This window comes from Peromyscus eremicus, chromosome 1 (assembly GCF_949786415.1).
Source record: "Peromyscus eremicus chromosome 1, PerEre_H2_v1, whole genome shotgun sequence".
Lineage (NCBI taxonomy): Eukaryota > Metazoa > Chordata > Mammalia > Rodentia > Cricetidae > Peromyscus > Peromyscus eremicus.
This window is the reverse complement of record NC_081416.1, coordinates 15,269,838-15,287,432: the sequence shown is the minus strand read 5'-3', so window position 1 is coordinate 15,287,432 and position 17,595 is coordinate 15,269,838. Positions and strand designations below refer to the sequence as shown.

At 40.5% G+C, this 17,595-nt stretch overlaps 1 protein-coding gene across 1 annotated transcript in view; it reads right to left on the bottom strand.

The window, feature by feature from the left end:
• The window catches only part of Nt5c2 (5'-nucleotidase, cytosolic II), a 145,872-nt gene that overhangs the window by 3,923 nt on the left and 124,354 nt on the right, over positions 1 to 17,595 (bottom strand). Inside the window, exons 4-14 of the mRNA XM_059256887.1 lie at positions 13,664 to 13,781; positions 12,591 to 12,686; positions 7,448 to 7,539; positions 7,259 to 7,316; positions 6,174 to 6,267; positions 5,107 to 5,160; positions 3,339 to 3,422; positions 2,482 to 2,523; positions 1,471 to 1,578; positions 1,167 to 1,233; positions 163 to 333 (exon numbers count right to left, since the gene is read on the bottom strand). Of these exons, the coding sequence (XP_059112870.1) occupies positions 163 to 333; positions 1,167 to 1,233; positions 1,471 to 1,578; positions 2,482 to 2,523; positions 3,339 to 3,422; positions 5,107 to 5,160; positions 6,174 to 6,267; positions 7,259 to 7,316; positions 7,448 to 7,539; positions 12,591 to 12,686; positions 13,664 to 13,781 (984 nt within the window). The remainder of the gene's footprint in view (positions 1 to 162; positions 334 to 1,166; positions 1,234 to 1,470; positions 1,579 to 2,481; positions 2,524 to 3,338; positions 3,423 to 5,106; positions 5,161 to 6,173; positions 6,268 to 7,258; positions 7,317 to 7,447; positions 7,540 to 12,590; positions 12,687 to 13,663; positions 13,782 to 17,595) is intronic.

Genomic DNA, 17,595 nt, shown 5'->3' with positions numbered 1-17,595 from the left:
TAGAGTTGTGTGGAACGGCAGACTGTACTAATGGCAAGGGGTGTCCACTGGATGTCTTGTATACAAAGTAATGGTTTATCTAAGAGAACTGAGTCAAAGTTGTCATGTAAGATACACACTAGTTGTGGCAAAGATTTGAAAGTAAGAGTGACAGTTCCTTACAACTCTTGTCGGTCCAGACATGGAGCTCTTGTGCAAGCTCAGGAATCACCAAGAAAGTTCTCCATCCCTGCCGTTTCTTTGACTTCAAAATGTCTCCAAAAATGTGATCTCCAATGTACAAAATGTCTTTCCCCTTGGCTCCCAACAGGTCACAGATTGTATCAGAGGAACCTAGAAGGAGTGAATGAGAAAAATGTTTCCATATTAAAGCATTCAGAGCAGCACAGCTATATACTACAGAAATTAATAATTATGGGAAAGAGGAGCCTTTCTTAGGGACGAAGGTTCACTATTCTTTGTACAACCTAGTCAAAGCTTTAAAGCCCTCCTCCACTGACCAGAGCTCTCAGTAAGAAGTCTAGTCAGGCAGTGGTGGCGCACACCTTTAATCCCAGCACTTGGGAGACAAAGACAGGTGGATCTCTGAGTTCAAGGCCAGCCTGGTCTACAAAGTGAGTTTCAGGATAGCCAAGACTACACAGAGAAACCCTGTCTTGAAAAAACAACAACAAAGTATAAGAAGAACACCATCAAAATACCACAGCTGGGCTGGAGACAGAGTCCAGTGGTACAGTGGTTGTTTAGCATGTAAGAGGCCTAGGTCAATCCTCAGAACCACCAAAGGTACCATAACCATTTTTCATCACAGATCTCTCATTAAGTTGGCTTTATTCCACTATTTCTGACTCTTGACATTAAATGCATCCACATGGGCTTCTTGAAAGTCCTTTGAGAACAAAGACACCCAAATAGTTCCAGAACACTGAGACAAGCCCGCAAAGGAGGACAGAGCATCTTCTCAGTGACAATAAAACTCGACCCCTGGACTCTGGTCAGTAGACGACTGTTGACCCTCAGAAGATGACAGTTCTGGTCCTGAAGAACTACGTGGCACTATGCTGAAAGACCACGGAACTGTCCACAGTCAAGTCTTAAGGAGCACGTTAGTGAAGACCGCACTCACTGTGCAGACATGTCTAGACACAGGGAAACCTACAGCTCACCTCCTGAGTAGACGATGCCATGCTGCAGGGGGCCTGTATAGGTACCGATTTTCAGTTTTCCGGTTTTCTGAGTAAAGAGAATAAAAACTGTGAAATGTGCTGTCGTTTTATCACAATCTCTACCCATGTTGCTACTTGACCCGGGCACTGATTCTCTTCAATTCGTACTTTGTTGGGATACTTCAGTTAAGATCAAAACATCTAACTTTAAGAAGAGAAATTATGGCCAATAAGATAAGGAGAGGGAAGCAGGCAAAGGAGGAACACAAAGGATAATGTATTAGAACATATCGTCTCAACTTACAGTATCCACCTGACGTAGTACGGTGCCTTCTCCAAAAAAGAGTGGTTTCCGTGCATCTACTAAAATCAGATCAAAGTAAGACTGCCATGGTCGATGGGAGCTCCCAGGCTGGTGGAACAGAATCAACAAGAGTCAAAACATCACTGCACACCAAATACTTAATCTCTCTCACACACAAGGAATTTAAAAATAATTAAGTTTTTTCAAAACTGACAGGTATAAACAATAAATGGCTTTGATAAACAACAGTTTAAATTATACTCTGGAGTATAGTAACTTATTTCCTAATACTTTTAAACACAAAATATGAAAAAAACTAGGCAGATACAAGCTACAATTCAAGGGCAGCACTGGGAGAAATCCCACTTGCTATTGGAACGATGGCTCTAGGTAGCCACTGGCTTCAGCTCAGTGCAAAGAAGACACTGTGCTAACACTGTGTTCTGAGATGGTGTGAGCCAGCATGAAGAGCACCGTACACTGTAATTCTGGCATTTACTGAAGCTTATTTATGGAAGTCTAGGCTTAAAATTCTCAAGTGTGCGACGAAGTTGCAATGTCTGTTCGTTAAGCCCGAGCTTAAATACTACAGAAAGACTTCTAAAGACCAAGGTTAACTGCTTTCTTGGGCTAACACTCATCAGTAACTAATCTAGAAATTACCAAGAACATTCACATTGAAATTCTGTTTCTTTTTAACGAGTATCACCCTCAATCTACAATTCTACACACTACAAACAACAATTCTGCTCAAGAACTTATTCTGATACTATTCATACAGACCACATAAATGTTCATTTTATCTCTAGCTAATAAATATTTATATTACCAGAGATTTTTAATTCTGATAGCCCCAGATTTCTTCCTTTAATGCTGTTAAACAATGGGCCATGTAAAACTAGGACTTTTCTAAGTGGATCCTGGCCATTTCCTTCCTTTTCCAAAATATTCTAAAATGATTAAATGTATCCATTATTAGTTAACAAAGTACATATTAAATTACTGTAATACCTTCGGTCCATGTGGGAAATCAAACAGGTAAGTCATGATTTTCTGGGGGAAAAAAAGAAAGGTCCATATATGACTTTTGCACAAGATGTATGTAAGCTTTTTTTTTTTCAACGTAAGATTCACCACATTCTTGTTTTCTCTATAGCTTATGAAATCATGGCAGGGGAAGTTAAAAACTGATGCTTCATCGGGCAAAAAGGTGGCTGGCTTCTCAGGAAGAATATGAACTTCTAGGTACTTATGTATGTAGTTACTCAGATGCCCCTCTCCAGCTCTCCTGGAAAACACGTGAGGTAAGGAATACTAACGAAAGGGCTCAGAGAAAACCAACGACTCACATGAGATACTACACTGCCACTTCACTAGCAGAGAACTGGGTTAGGGCAGAACTTCTTGGTAGAACCATTAACCTATAATTGCACCAGCAAAAGTAAGGTGTTTAAATTTGGTCTGTGTGGTTTTTTTTTTTCCTGTATCCTTTAGTCATGATTTTTTAAAATTATTAAAAATAAGAGATGGTAAATTTCGATATCTAAGATTCAAAACCTTGTCGTATCACCTCTCACTACAGGACTACCAATATCAAGGGGTACAATGGAAAGGGTGTGATTTCTCAGATCTAGATAAATAATGCTCTAAAAAGGCAGAGAAGCCATTCTATCAGCACAAATCTATTAAATAACTCTCCAAATTAAAATCTTTAAATAGCCACCATGAAAGTAAAAAAATGAATGCTTAGGAATTACAGGACTTCCAGCATGTCCCTTATCCCACATACTCAGAGGCTCCAGTGTCATCACAGTTCCTTAGGTCAATGCCCTTCCCTGTGTAAGCAAATGAAGACATTAAGTACTTACATCTGTGTATTTATAGTCACTGTTAGTGGCAAGAAACACTTTCCCTACTTCCTTCATCCGGCTCAGAAGCAATGGCAATTTCCCCTGAAACGGTGACAAAATACTTCAGTGTTGTGTGTTTACAGCTTACTCAGACTAAGAGTCTGCTCAAATATGAATAGCGCAATAAGTCTTTTAAGGATTAGTTGGTTGGTTTCAGAATTCTGTGTTTAAAAGGCCACATTATTATGTTTTTAAAGTATATATATAAAATATACTTTACATAGCTCAAAATAAGTATATGGTCACTAACAATAGATCTTTACCATCCTCATGTCTGCTTCTGGAAAGTTTAAATTACTGTGTGATTCCTCAAGTATAGGATTTAAGTATACTAAAGATCAGAAGTTGATTTTAAACTGTACCAAAATTCTATACAGAGATTATGATATATTCTACTGCACACACTGTGGCTTTAGAAAGCACTTTGCAGAATAAAGTGATGGATGCAGGTGCTACCTAGAAACACCCACATGCAACTGAAGAGATGAGCAAAGTGTAACAACTGATGTGCCTAGCAACGAAAACACCCCTTCCTCCTTTCCACAAACTGTTCAACTGTTCAGTGTTCCTTCCTGAAGCAATAAGGGAAGGAGAGGTCAACACAAGGGGACAGGACAGTGACACTAATCCTGAGAAATTATCACTGCATTCTGCTTTTACTCTACAGGAAAGTAAGTTATTGTATCTTGGGACTCTGTATATGTATAGATGTTTTTTTCTTAATTTATTTTTAATTATGTATCTGCGTGTGGTATGTGAACACAAGTGCGGGTGCCTGTAGAGGCCGGAGGTATTAGGTCTACCAGGAGCTGGAGTTGCAGGCAGTTGTGAGTCACCTGACATGGGTGCTACGACTTGAACTCAGGTCTTCTGAAAGAACAGAAAATGCTCTTAACCACTGAGCAAACTCTCCAGCCCATGGGAAAAAATTAAAACAACAACAACAACAACAAAAAAACCAAAACAGATCTGAGGCTCATACCTAAGACCTTGCACATACTAGTGCTCTACCACTGAGCACACAACTAGTCTATTACTTTGTTTTAAACAATTTTAGCCTCACAGAAAAGTTGTGATTACACACACACACACACACACACACACACACACACACTTCCCATGCATTCCTTATAGTAACATTAACACTGTAGCATAATTATAAAAAATTTAAAAACATTAGTGAAATGCTATGAACTAGAGCTATTTTCAAAGTATCTACTAATCTCTAATGTCTCTTAAATCTGTGCTTATCATTCTTTGCTAACAGGGTAAAAACACTTTAAGTAACAAGTCACGACCATGAATGTTTTTAATGGATCAATCGCAGTGCTTAAGATCTGAGTGTGAGTCTTGGCTAACTATTTACTAACTGTGCGGCCATCCACATGATGTTTAAGTATTTCTTTATTCCAAAGTGTCTGCATCTATAAAAGAAGTAACAACAGAGTCTAACATATGGTTCTATGAGGACTAGATAGTATAAAGCATCAATCACAGCATGGTGACATGCACACGGTGACTCTCAAGCTGCTATCATTAGAGCTAAAAACATAAACTAAACACTGCGTCTTCTTGCTTCTCAGCAAAGAGGGAAAACTAGTAAAACTACACACTGGTAGAGATCTTTGTGATTCCGCTACAAGTATCTTTCCTTGTCTGTGTCACAACAAACGGACTCATCACTCACTTCTCCACTGTGCAGATTTATTTCTCCCTCAGTACTCACATCTTTGACTACATACTTCTCAAGATTTTCAACCGTCTTTTCCTTAAGGGAGCCCTGGAAGAAAGGAAAAGAACTAAGAAAAGAGGTTTTATCTACTTAAAAAAAAAAGGGGGGGTAAGTTCTTGTTCCGTAGCCCAGGCTGGTCTTGGACTCATGATCCTCCTGTCCCAGCCTCCCAAGTGCTGAGATTACAGATGTAAGATATCATGCCCACCTCACAAACTGAGGTTCTGTCTCTGAAACCAAGCCCCATTTTGTAATCCAGGCTGGCCTTGACCTTGTACAGTGTCTGGGATTGTGGGTATGTCACCATACCTGACTATAAATCTGTTTTTAACTTTTACTAGAAAACTTGTGCTTACTATCAAACAAATAAATCTGTTTATCAAAGTGAAAAACTTAAAGGACAAAAAAAGACTTCAAATATAAAATTATTCATATTTTAAATTAGAAATTAAGAGACATTTCCTATTAAAGTTTATAGTAAATATCAATCAAGTACTAATTAGCTGATGTTATTAGGCAAGTAGGAGTTATTGGACAACATTTAAATGGGCTGTCATCCACAAAAGACGTAACTATAATTTCATATACTAAAAGCCTTCTAAATAAGTTTCAGAAATGCAAACAGTAAAATCTAAAACTGAGCCTCAGGACTGAGAAAGACTGTCAGCACAGTCAGACAGGAATAGGAGGCAAATCTCTCTTAACCCCTTTAAGATTTTCAGAATAATTAATTTTTCTGTTAATGTGCATGAGTGTTTGGCCTGCATACATGTCTGTGCACCACATGAGTGCTGGGTGTCCAGAGAGACCAGAAGAGGGCGTCAGATCCCCGGGCACTGGAGTTACAAATGGTTATGAACTGCCATGTGGGTGCTGGGTACTGAACTGGGATCCTCTGCAAGAGCAACCAGTGCTCCTAACTTCTAAACCATCTCTCCAGACCCTCTCCATTTTCTTTTTTAAAAGGAGGCACATTCTGCTCTATTTCCACTTGCTAAGTTTGTATCAAACCATACATTTGTGCCAGAGAAAAGGCACATAAGGCAGCAGCTTCTAAGTACCTTGTAATGGACCCAGTCAACCGCATCCCTTACATCTTGGAACATGCTCCGGTAGGACATAAAGAGGTCCCCATCTTTAAATCCTGTGTCACAACTACAGAAAAATGAAAAGAACATGACAGGGAATCCAAAAGAGAGTAAATACAATAAGTGTCCAAACTGACCAAGGGACTAACAAAGGTTCCACATCACATGGTACAGGCTGTGGTTAACTAGGAACTGCCCCTAATCAAAATTCAGCTGAGCATTATAAATGGCCAGAATATTGTATAGATGGAATATAATAATTGTGAGCAAATACAAGGGGGCAGAATAATATACTGGATGGAAACTAAAAGATCAAGGTCCCCAAATACCAAGTTTGTCACTTATAAACAGGTTCTCACTGAACAGACATTTAGAACAGAGGTTCTTCTACCCCAATCTTTCTGGCATTGTCCCTAGGTACAAAGATGCTGCTCACTTCTATCTGTGACTCAGTTTTCCATCAAGTTTGGTGCCCTGAGTGGGTGGCGGTAGGGAAGAAATTAGCAGACTCCAGCACAGAAGGCTGTTCCACATCAAGCAATGGCAACACAACTCCCCCAAAAGGAAACGCTAACCTGTGCAAGACTTAAACTCTGCTTTAAGAAAAAGAAACAGTACTCCTTCCTTGATGAAATCTTGCTGGGCCTGGGAATGAAACTAAATGGCCATCCCTGAATGGCTCCTGGGTAGCTGCTGTGAAATGAGTTGGGGGTTTTAGTGTAACTCTGCTTGGACAGATAATCACCACACAAACCTCCCACTCAGGTGTCACAATTAGCACCTCTGCTGGCCGTCTTCACTCCCAGGAGAAGCCAATCAGAAGTGGTCCCTTCCAAACATGGCTGCAGCACACTGGCAAGAAGAGGGGCCGTGTGGGAGGTGAGAGCCTGCATGGAGCTGCTGCTGCTGTCCATCTCTCAGGCTGGCAATGTAGCATCTCTCACTAGCACTAAATTCACTTTAGAAAAGCAGAAAAGACCTACAATGGCCAGTTCTCTAAAACCCTGTTCATTAATTTAAAAATCAACTGGATAAAGAAAGCGGTAGTATAAACGTACCTGGTGTATCTTGGACAATTAGTAAAAAAATCTACTAGGCAGGCCAACAGGTAGGTCTCTGAAAAATTAAGAACGGGTATTAATAAGCTGTAAGTAAAATAATCAAGTTGATTTAATTAGCTCCCTTGAATGACAACAAGTGGTCCTGGGAGGAAGGACAGCATGCAGAGTAAGCAGAGGGTGCTCTACCTGGAAGATTGAATAGTGTGTTCAGAATGTAAAACCGTTCAGTGTCATCTCGTTGGATAAATTTATTTGGATACTGCTCTCTAGTTTCTGGTCTGCAAGAAAATTTTAAGAATTAATTGACATATAAAAAGTTAACATGTTAACGCTAGGAAATAGTCATTATTCAAATTTATATTAAAACATTCTGATGGCTATGTGCAAGAGTGTTCAGATATTAAATCAGGCCAGCTATGAAGATGACCAGGCTCAGGTGAGCCCTTAAAGAGCCCTCTTCACAGACAACACTCAGGTCCCCACTGTGCTGGGGGAGGTACATCAAGAACATACAAGTCAACACTACAATAGCACTGTGAGGAACTGTAAGACTAAGGGAAACTATTCAACTTAAAAGGTTTAAGGCAAACAGGCCCTAACAAGAGGCTCACCCTGTACTCCCAGCACCGACAGCCTGGTCAACACTGGAGCTCCAGGCCATCCAGCGCACCACAGTGAAACCTTGTCTCAGAATAAGTCAGTCAATAAATGACATAAAGAAATAAACAGATTTAAAGTAGCAAGAAGTAAATGTGGAGAGAGCAGGAAGTGAATGTGGAGAGAGCAGCAAGGAAAATCCAGAAAGGATCCGTGTAGGGGTGTATTGGCTTCTGTGCCAACACTTAGCGGACATTTGTGCTCCTGAATGGAGTTTAGAACAAAAAGCATGTTTTTCTTAACCCATCTGAGCTGTATTTTTCTCTGTTCCTCTTTACTGAAAGCAGGCCAACTTCTGAACTGACCTACTTAACTTGCAAGGCCCAGTTCATATCAGTAAAGTGCTTGTCACCCAAACATGAGAAACTTGTGTTAAGAACCCAATATCCACGTGAATGCCAAGCACTGCAGTATGTACCTGTAACCCTAGCAACGAGGAAAGAAGGGTGGAGACAGAGGAGGGGAACTCTCTGGCTACTCATTTCAGACAAAGCAGTGAGCTCCAGAGATACTCTACCTCACAAAATAAGATGGAGTGACTGAGAAAGACACCTGCCACCAACCACTGGCCAGCATGTACACACATATCCCCACAAAGAAGCTTGGAGAGTGAAATGAAACTCTTTAGAAAGAGGAAGGCATTAATAAAAAGAATCTAAGAGTAAAAAGTCTAAAATACATAAAATATAATTCTCATGGTAAAAGATTCACCAATAGAAAGAAAACCAAATTTAAAGCTTATACTTAAGTGCAAGTTGGGTAAATTCCTATTTAAGTTAATTAACTTCCGATGGTATGAGCTCCAGTTAGGACATAAAATCATACAAGGTTTAGTCACCCTGTTTGTCATCCTTATGAAACAGAGTCTCCATTAAATGAAGAATCAATAGAAAGCCACCTCCTTGGCCTTCAGGCAGAAGCAAGTAGCACTAACGGACCCTCACTCCAGTTCAGGCCTTAGACAAACACAGGTGCAATTACTTTCTAGCAATTACAACTCAAATTGACTGATAAACGTGGTTAGCCATTACATTTCCAGCCAGGGGAAGGCTGCATCTTAACAAAAGGAACAGTCTCTGGACTGGAAAGAGAGCAGTGACAATACTGAAGCCCGGTAACTTCGTGACACGAGTGACAATGCCAGATGGGCACGCTCTCTCCCAGCCTCAGAACCACTGCACGTTAGAACCATGTCCTCCACGTTTGTCCTCTTCCCCGAGACCCTTCCTTTTGATTCTAAGGGCTGTGGCACACTAAGCTTGAATGAATCTGCATTACTCACAAATCACTTATTTCAGAAATACTATCAAAAGTATTTCCAAAGGAGCTACTTTGAAGCTTTATAGGGGGAACATAGGAGGTTGACAGATCGTGTCATTTGTTTGAGATAATGTATTAGGTAGCCCAAACTGGCCTATGTAGCCAAGGATGCTTGAACCCCTAATCCTCCTGCTATGATTACAGATGTGGACCACTACCCCTAGCTTAGGCTTGAACATCTTCAATTAGCAAGTTTGGTTGTAAAACAAATTTATTGAAATTTATTCATTTTTTTCCCTCTACCTTCTTTTCAACTAACAACCGCAGCAATGAAATCCCTTTCAGACATAAGGAGAACCCTGAATAACAATGACAGTGTCTGACCATGAATGAGCTTAGGTTGGTGATGCTACATGTCATCATTTTCCTTCTAAATCCTGCTTCCTTATACAAAATCACCCTTAAAGCGACAGAAGGTACACACACAGCCTTCCTGGCCTGCTCAGAGAGGTCAGGGTGAATGTGCACGTCACTTCATTCTCACAAGTACACTCAGACATCTTTGAGCCTGTGTTATGTAATAGAGCTTGTTGAACAGCACTGTATCAGGTGCTCCAATTCTAAGTGGGACACAGCTATGACTTCAGATTTAGAGGATGTTCTGACACAATTTCAGTTAGTTTACACCTCTTACAAGAAAAAGCATTTGCCAAAAACATTGTCTTTTTAATTATCCCAATATGATTGTGATGACTTTACCACTTTACCATTAAGAATAAGTAATTCAGAAAAATTACATGAAAGCATAATATGTTTTCATTTCAAGTTGCAGCTATGACTCTAATACAGTTTCAAATTGTATTATATATATATATATAAAACTCTCTATATATAAATTTAAAAAAACTATATATATATATACATGAATGTTCTACCTGCATGTACATATGTACATACATCATGTGCATGCTAGGTGCCTGTGGAAGCCAGAAAAGGGCATCAGATCCCTTGGAACTGGAGTTACAAATGGTTATGAGGCACAGTGTGGGTGCTGGAAACTGAACCTAGATCCTTTGCAAGTGCAGCAAGTGCTCTTACTCACCGAACCCTCTCTCCAGCCCCCAAACTGTGTGTTTTGTTGTTTTTTTGGTTTTTTTTTTTGTTTTTTCGAGGCAGGGTTTCTCTGTGTAGCTTTGCGCCTTTCCTGGAACTCACTTTGTAGACCAGGCTGGCCTCGAACTCACAGAGATCCGCCTGCCTCTGCCTCCCGAGTGCTGGGATTAAAGGCGTGCGCCACCACCGCCCGGCGTGTTTTGTTGTAATTTTTTTTTTTTTTTTTTTTTTGAGACAGGATCTCTCTATTATGTAGCCCTGGCTGTCCTGGAACTCATTCTATAGACCAGGCTGGCCTCGAACTCAGAGGCCCATCTGCCTCTGACTCCTGATTGCTGGGATTAAAGGTGTGCAGCACAACCACCTGGCAACTGTGGTTTATTTTAAATAAAAAAAATTGGGATGTTTCACCAAAAAAAGCCAGAAAACAAAAACAAAAAAAAAAAAAAACATCCTAGGCAGATACTACGTTTCTTACTAGGGAAGAAACTCCCACCTGAGTAAGCCAGTGGAAATATTATAAAACCGTGTCATTTGGTTTAAATTCAGGGCCTTCCTCTTCTCACTCGGCCGCCTTCCTCTTCCTTTTGTGGGTCAAACTCAGACCTCCTCACATTCTGAGTAAATGTTCTACAATCCAATTGTCCTCTACTGCCCCATCTTCCCATCCTTTTTTTAATTTATTTTTTTTATTTATTTACTTATTTACTCTTTTGAGGGGGGGTTTCTCTGAATAGCCCTGGCTGTCCTGGAATCCACTGTCTGCCTGCCTCTGTCTCACAGTGCTGACATTTAAAGTATACACCACCACACCCAGCCTTTCTCCCCATCTTTTCTGATTACTGAGATGGGTCTTGTTATATTACCCAGGCACCGGCATAGAATTCCTGAATTCAAGAATCCCATCTCAGCTTTCAGAGTAGTTAGTACCATGGGCAAGTGTTCTTGTGCCCAGCACTACCTTGTATTTAGGGTCTCTTGTATTTTTAACCCTGTGTTTTAAAATGTTTTCATTATATAAATGTCTGGAGATATTCAAAGATTAAAATGTACTAGCTAATTAAAATCTCAGTTATTTAAATTGTTATATAGTTCAAAAAATTTCAAACGACTTTTATATGCATATCTCTTCTGTATTAAAAAGGAAAAATAAAAATCTTAGAACTTGGGCTAGAGAGATGGCTCAGTGGTTAAGAGCACTGGCTGTTCTTCCAAAGGACCTGGGTTCAATTCCTAGCACCCACATGGCAGCTCACGACTGTTTGTAACTCCAGTTCCAGGGTATCTGACACCCTCATGCAGGCAAAACACCAATGCACATAAATTAAAAAAAAACAAAACAAAAAACTTAGAACTTGGTAAAGTATGTGCCTGTAAGACGAATTGCTAAACGGTCTTATTAATAAAAAACCCAAAGTCAGATATTGGGGTTAAAACTGAGAGATCAGAGGAATAGGACAAGCCACAGCCAACCTTACCTCACCGACACCTCAGTCTCCAAAGAGAGCTACTTCTTGCATATCCACGCCTATATGCCTTTCTGTTCTGCATCTCACTTCCTCTCTCCGCCCAGCTACATCACTTCCTGTCTGTCTGTACAGACTCCAGACCTTTATGATTAACTAGTGCAGGGATTAAAGGCATGTACCACCATGCCTGGCTCTGTTCCCAGTACGCCCTGACTCACAGAGATCCGGATGAATCTCTGCCTCTCGAATGCTAGGATTAAAGGTGTGTGCTACCACTGTCTGGTCTCTATGTCTAATCTAGTGGCTATTCTGTTCTCTGACCCCAGATAAGTTTAATTGGGGGACACAATATATCACCATGTGTGCCACATGGGCATAAGGACCTGAAATCAAGTCTGAGAACCTACATATCAAAATGAAGGGTACAGAGGCACATACCTGCAATCCCAGCTCTGGGACGGTAGACACTGCTAAATTCTCAGGCTCCATGACCAGCTATCCTAGCCTACTAGCCCCAAACCCTGAGACTCTGTCTCAAAAAACAAGGTAGAAAGGGCCTAATGTAAGAACTTACTGCGCAAACCTACTGACTACATTCAACCCTTGGAAGGAACCGACAATGAAAGGGAAGAACTAACTTCTAAAAGTTGTCCTAAGACCTCCTCTCACACACTGTGACACGTGTGCACACTCACACATACATGCACACATTCATAATAAAGTAAGATGGACAATTCCTGGTGAATGACACCCAAGGTTGTCCTGGGGCACATGTGTGTATACATGCACACACACACACTAAAAAGAGGCTAAGGGTTCTTTGTACTTACCCTCTTATGAAGTTAAATCCATGTGCACAAACCAAGAGGTTTCCATAGGCATCAACTTTCAAGAGATTTCCGTAGAGTGTGTCAAAGACAAGTCCTCTACATAAAAATGAAGACATTGATAGTGCAAGGTAATACACGCAGCAATCTTATGCACTCAATCACCACACCAGAATTTCAGTTATGTCCCCCAAACAAAATAACCATATATGCTAAGTGAATGAATATATTTAAAAAGATACATCACATTACTGGAGACACAGCTCAGTTGTACTACATAGGCAAGTGTACATCCATCCCGGCACTTGTGGAGGCAGACGGACGGTCGGAGGGAGATGGATCTCTGAGCAACTAATACTTACTCCACGTATGTAATAATCACAACTGTTTTGTGTCAGGAGTAAGGGTTCAATCAAACAAGCATAGCTAACTACCCTTCCTCTTAAGACAACTGCTATCTCTCTACACTAGTCCTTGAATTTCTTTGGACATTGACCTGCTTGCATATCCCTGTATCAAATGCTGCACACTGGTCAACTGTGATAGTATTTCAAACAAATGTCTTTCATAATCTTAACTCTTCCTATCAAAGCCAGAAAAGCAGAGTGCCAAAAGGTTCTTCCTATCAAGTTAAATGTATTAGCAAAACATACAGCTGCCCTCCTGAAGTCAAGAGGGCAGACAGGACACCTGTAGCCATCTTTAGCTGTAACAACCCCCTTTCTTACCCATCAGTGGGGCATCAAGAGCACAAGGAGCTGAGCACTAAGTGCCTGAGAGTCTGATGCAGGAGGAGCGAGTCTGAGGCCAGCCTAGGATACAAACATGTTGAGAGAGAAGAGGGAGGAGACCGGGATGAGGAAAGAGGGGAAGGGAAGAGGAGGGAGGAAGGAGGGGCAGAGAAAGAAGAGAGAACACAAAAGAGATAGAAGTGTGATGACTGAGTAGATGCATGAAAAGTTCTGGTAATTTTTAAATCAATTATTTTTGCAGGGACAGTTTGCAGATAAGTTTGGAATTTATAATTTTGGGACAGAGGAAGTAATTCTTAATCCAAAAATATCTTGAAAATTTACCTGGTAGGGAATGTAGAATCATATGCAAAACTGAGCAGCTCCTGAGGATAGCCAATGGAAACCAGTCTCTCCACAGTAAGCTCAAAGCCAAGGGATTCATATTCCGGAGATTTGTACACTGCACGAAGAGGAGGTTCATTAGTCAGCAAGAAGAACAGCCCAGGAAGAGAGGCCAAATGAATGCATCTCTCTCTACTCTTTCCCAACTCCTCTTTCCTTCTCCCTCAAACCTTTTCTGAAGAATACCTAGTAATTAAGGAAATTCAACCGTTAGCAGAAACAGGTTCTGTCAGAACAGTTATAACCTGCTGTAAACATTTTTCCTGTATCTACTCTTTGACTCCCACAATTTAGTGGGCGGGGGGGGGGGGGGGGGCGGCTAACTGTACACAGCTATGACATTAACTATGAGACTGATAAATAGCAAACTAGGTAAGAGAGGTATGTATTTGTTGAAGGCGTTAACTGTAACTGGTGCAGCAATATTCAGAACAAGCTTTCCCCCCTTATCTTTATACTTTAATTTTAGCTTTTTCTGGTAGTTGCTCTGTGGTCTTCTAATCAGTAGCTCTGCTCTACCTGCCAAATGTTATGAGCCCAAACAACTGTTAGGCTTGCAGCAACCTTCAAAACCACACTTGACAAGTATCACTGCAAACAAACCGTAAGAAAACATACATACCTAAGCCAATTAGGAAAATCTAGTTTGTGAACCAGGAATTAGACATTAAATTTTGACTCATCAGACATGGTTACTATGGTCACAGCAGGCAGATAATGAAAGTGTGTGTGTAAAAGTTACTTATTTCTCCTAACCTGCTTCAGAAACATACTGTTTATTACAAGCCAAATAACATGGGTTTCGGGCTATGGGGTTTCCTTTGACTATGTCTACAATTTTACACAATGGAAAAACTTGAGTGTTATCACTGCAGCTCAATAAAATGTTACTCCTTCAAATATGCTTTTTCCAAATGAAATACTTAGGTTAGCAACCTTTCTCATCTCTAGGAGCAGGTAAGTCACATTATAAATACCAATAAAATAAAAGACCTGTTATTTCCTAAATGCTAGCTAAGACAAAGATATCCACCCAGTTCTTAGTCTTAAAAAACTAGTCCCAACTATTGTTACTATATTGTTATATTTAGCCCATATTCAAACCGGATTTTGCCATCTGTTTGCCTATGTAAACTGGTACTGTTAGGTCTGAAATCTAACTGCTAACTGAGGTGCCCACAACAACATGTCAAAGTGGAATCTGGTGGCCAGTCTCCCTCAGTCCCCCACTGCTACAGAGTCCTCCTGGCTGGCATACCCCACCCCCTACCCTGAACTCTCCAGCCCAGGGACTGAGCTGGGCCCCTTCCCCAGCTGCTCTTCTCTATATACTATATAACCCAGCCATTTTGGCTACTCCAACTTTTTTTTTTTTTTTTTTTTTTTTGCCTGTTGGTCTTGGTCTTCTGGTCTCCTAGCCTCCTTTCTCTTCTTCTCCCTTCCCATCACATGGCCTGAACCAGCTGACTGCTCATGTTCACTCTGGACTCTTCCTGTGCTCTCCCTGTATCTATGATAAACCTTCACCTCAATCCCTTAGGAGCAGCCATGTCCTTTTATTTCTTTTTTCATTCAGGTACTAACACTTTAAAGAGTAAAACTCATCTTTCTTCTTGGAAAAATGATCTTTTAGAGAGTATTTTCTGGAAATAGATAAAAGAAACTAATACTGGTTGTCTCCAAAGGCAGGAACTGAATGGCTAAGACAAGAAAGGCAAGAAACATCCAGATGCCTCCATACCTTTAAAAGGCACAGTATAATGGTCTATTCATCTATTTTTAAAGGTCAAGTTGAAAAACAATTTTAAAGCTGACCTTTCAAAATCCTTTGGTACACATCGTCGTGCTACTAGAGGCTACAAAGTCTGAGGAGACTGCTGGGCTGCAGCTCATCCGAGCCATGCAGGCAGCCTGTGCCACTGCTGCCCCAGAGGGAAGACTGACAGACAGAACGCTAACACTAACTCTGGATATTTTCAAAAGCAGCTAGACCTCTTTCCTCCCGTAATGTCTACTTTATCCTCCCTATAATATGTCCCTCAAAGCCTTCCAAATCTGTATGATGTACCGTGTGGCAAAGGAAGTACTACATGTTCACATGAGTCACAAGAGTAAGAGATGGTGACCAGTAAGGCCTGGTACTCCTCATACTGACTGATTTACACCAAGAAAAACAACAACAAAACCCAGCATTTCTCACCTGTCTTCCCCAGCCATGATGGCACCCCAATTCCATGTAAACCTCCTTTTGATAAAATTTTTAAAAACCCAAATCACTTCGCCATTCTAATAAAAATCTTATTTACTTCAAAAACTATTTAAGGAAACAAAATTCCAGTACAGCTGACCTTTTGTCTTCTGGAATCTGGTCCATGTGAAATATTTTTCAATTATTAATATTTCAAGAAGGATGATTTGCTGAATATGCTATCAAATTAAAGATTAAAACTAAACCTTATTATTCCCCCATTCTCTCAAACTCATCCCTAAATTGACAATTTTCTGTGGTCAGTGAGTTATGATGGATTAATCTGTCACTGAAAATTATGTCCATGAGACAATTTGAACTGAAGGTCAAATTAATTTAACATTTTAATTTTTGTTATTAAATTTTTTAAATTAAAATATAATTATATAATTTCCCCCCTACCTGTCCTACCTCCAAACCCTCCCATGTTTCCTCCCCACTTCCTCTAAAATTGATGGTCTCTTTTTTACTATTGTTGTTGCATATATATATATATATATATATATATATATATATATATATACACACACACACACACACAAATACATAAATATATAAATGCAACCTACTGAGTCTGTTCAGTATGGCTTGTGTGAATATGACTTCGAGGCTGACTACTTTCTTTGTATTGGATAATCAATTAGGGGGCTACCCCTGGGAGAGGGTAATTCTCTACCAGGAGTCATTAGTTGCCTGTAGTTCTTTGTCTAAAGGTGGGACCTGTGAGATTTCTCACTTCTGCATTAACATACTGTTCAGGTCTTGTTTAGGCAGCTATATTGTTGAGGTATCTATCATGTATACAGCATCCCATCATACCTAGGAGACATAATCTCATGGGTGAAAAAAATACACAAAAATAATTCTAAACCCTAAAATAACAAACAAAAACAAAGTACCACATTTACGCTGTGTTCAAAGGGCAGAACTTCTCAAATATTTAACTATGGCGACTTTCTACAAATTCCACCTTAGAAACACTAATCTTCCTTCCTCTAAGTGAGTTCGGAGCACTTCCCAGAAATACAATGTATCCTCCTCACTGGCTGACCTGAGCTGGAATTCAGGTGTACCAAGTCTGAGAACTCTTTGTGTTGGGGTCTATAACTATTGCTATGAACTTCTAGATTATGCAGGCCGCCAAAACATAAGCTTGGATGCTGAAGCATGCTATACTCTTCTAATTTCTTCCAACTGGGCTAGAACAGACAGACTGCCTTAGTCTCGGGCAGAAATGGATTCATCACAGACAGAGTCAAGTTCCTCTTTGACAAGACTATCTATTTCACCGAGCTCTATATTAATCAGCAAGACAGACAAGCTACTGACATCTCCTCACAAGCTTCTTGGCTCTTCATTTCAGCAGTGCACACTCCCAGGCCACGAAATCATCTGCAAAGAGCTCCCCGTAACACAGACACAGCTGAAGAAGCCACTACAACTGTAGTGCAGAGTGGGCTTTACACGGTTCTCCTGAGTGCCCCTGGGGAGTAAACTCATATATTCTGAGCTGGCTGCGACACGTCCTGAAGCATATGCAGTGCTACCTTCCTCTGAAGATAAAGAAGCACTCAAGGCAGAGGCAGGCACACCTCTGTGAGTTCAAGGCTAGCCTGCTCTACAT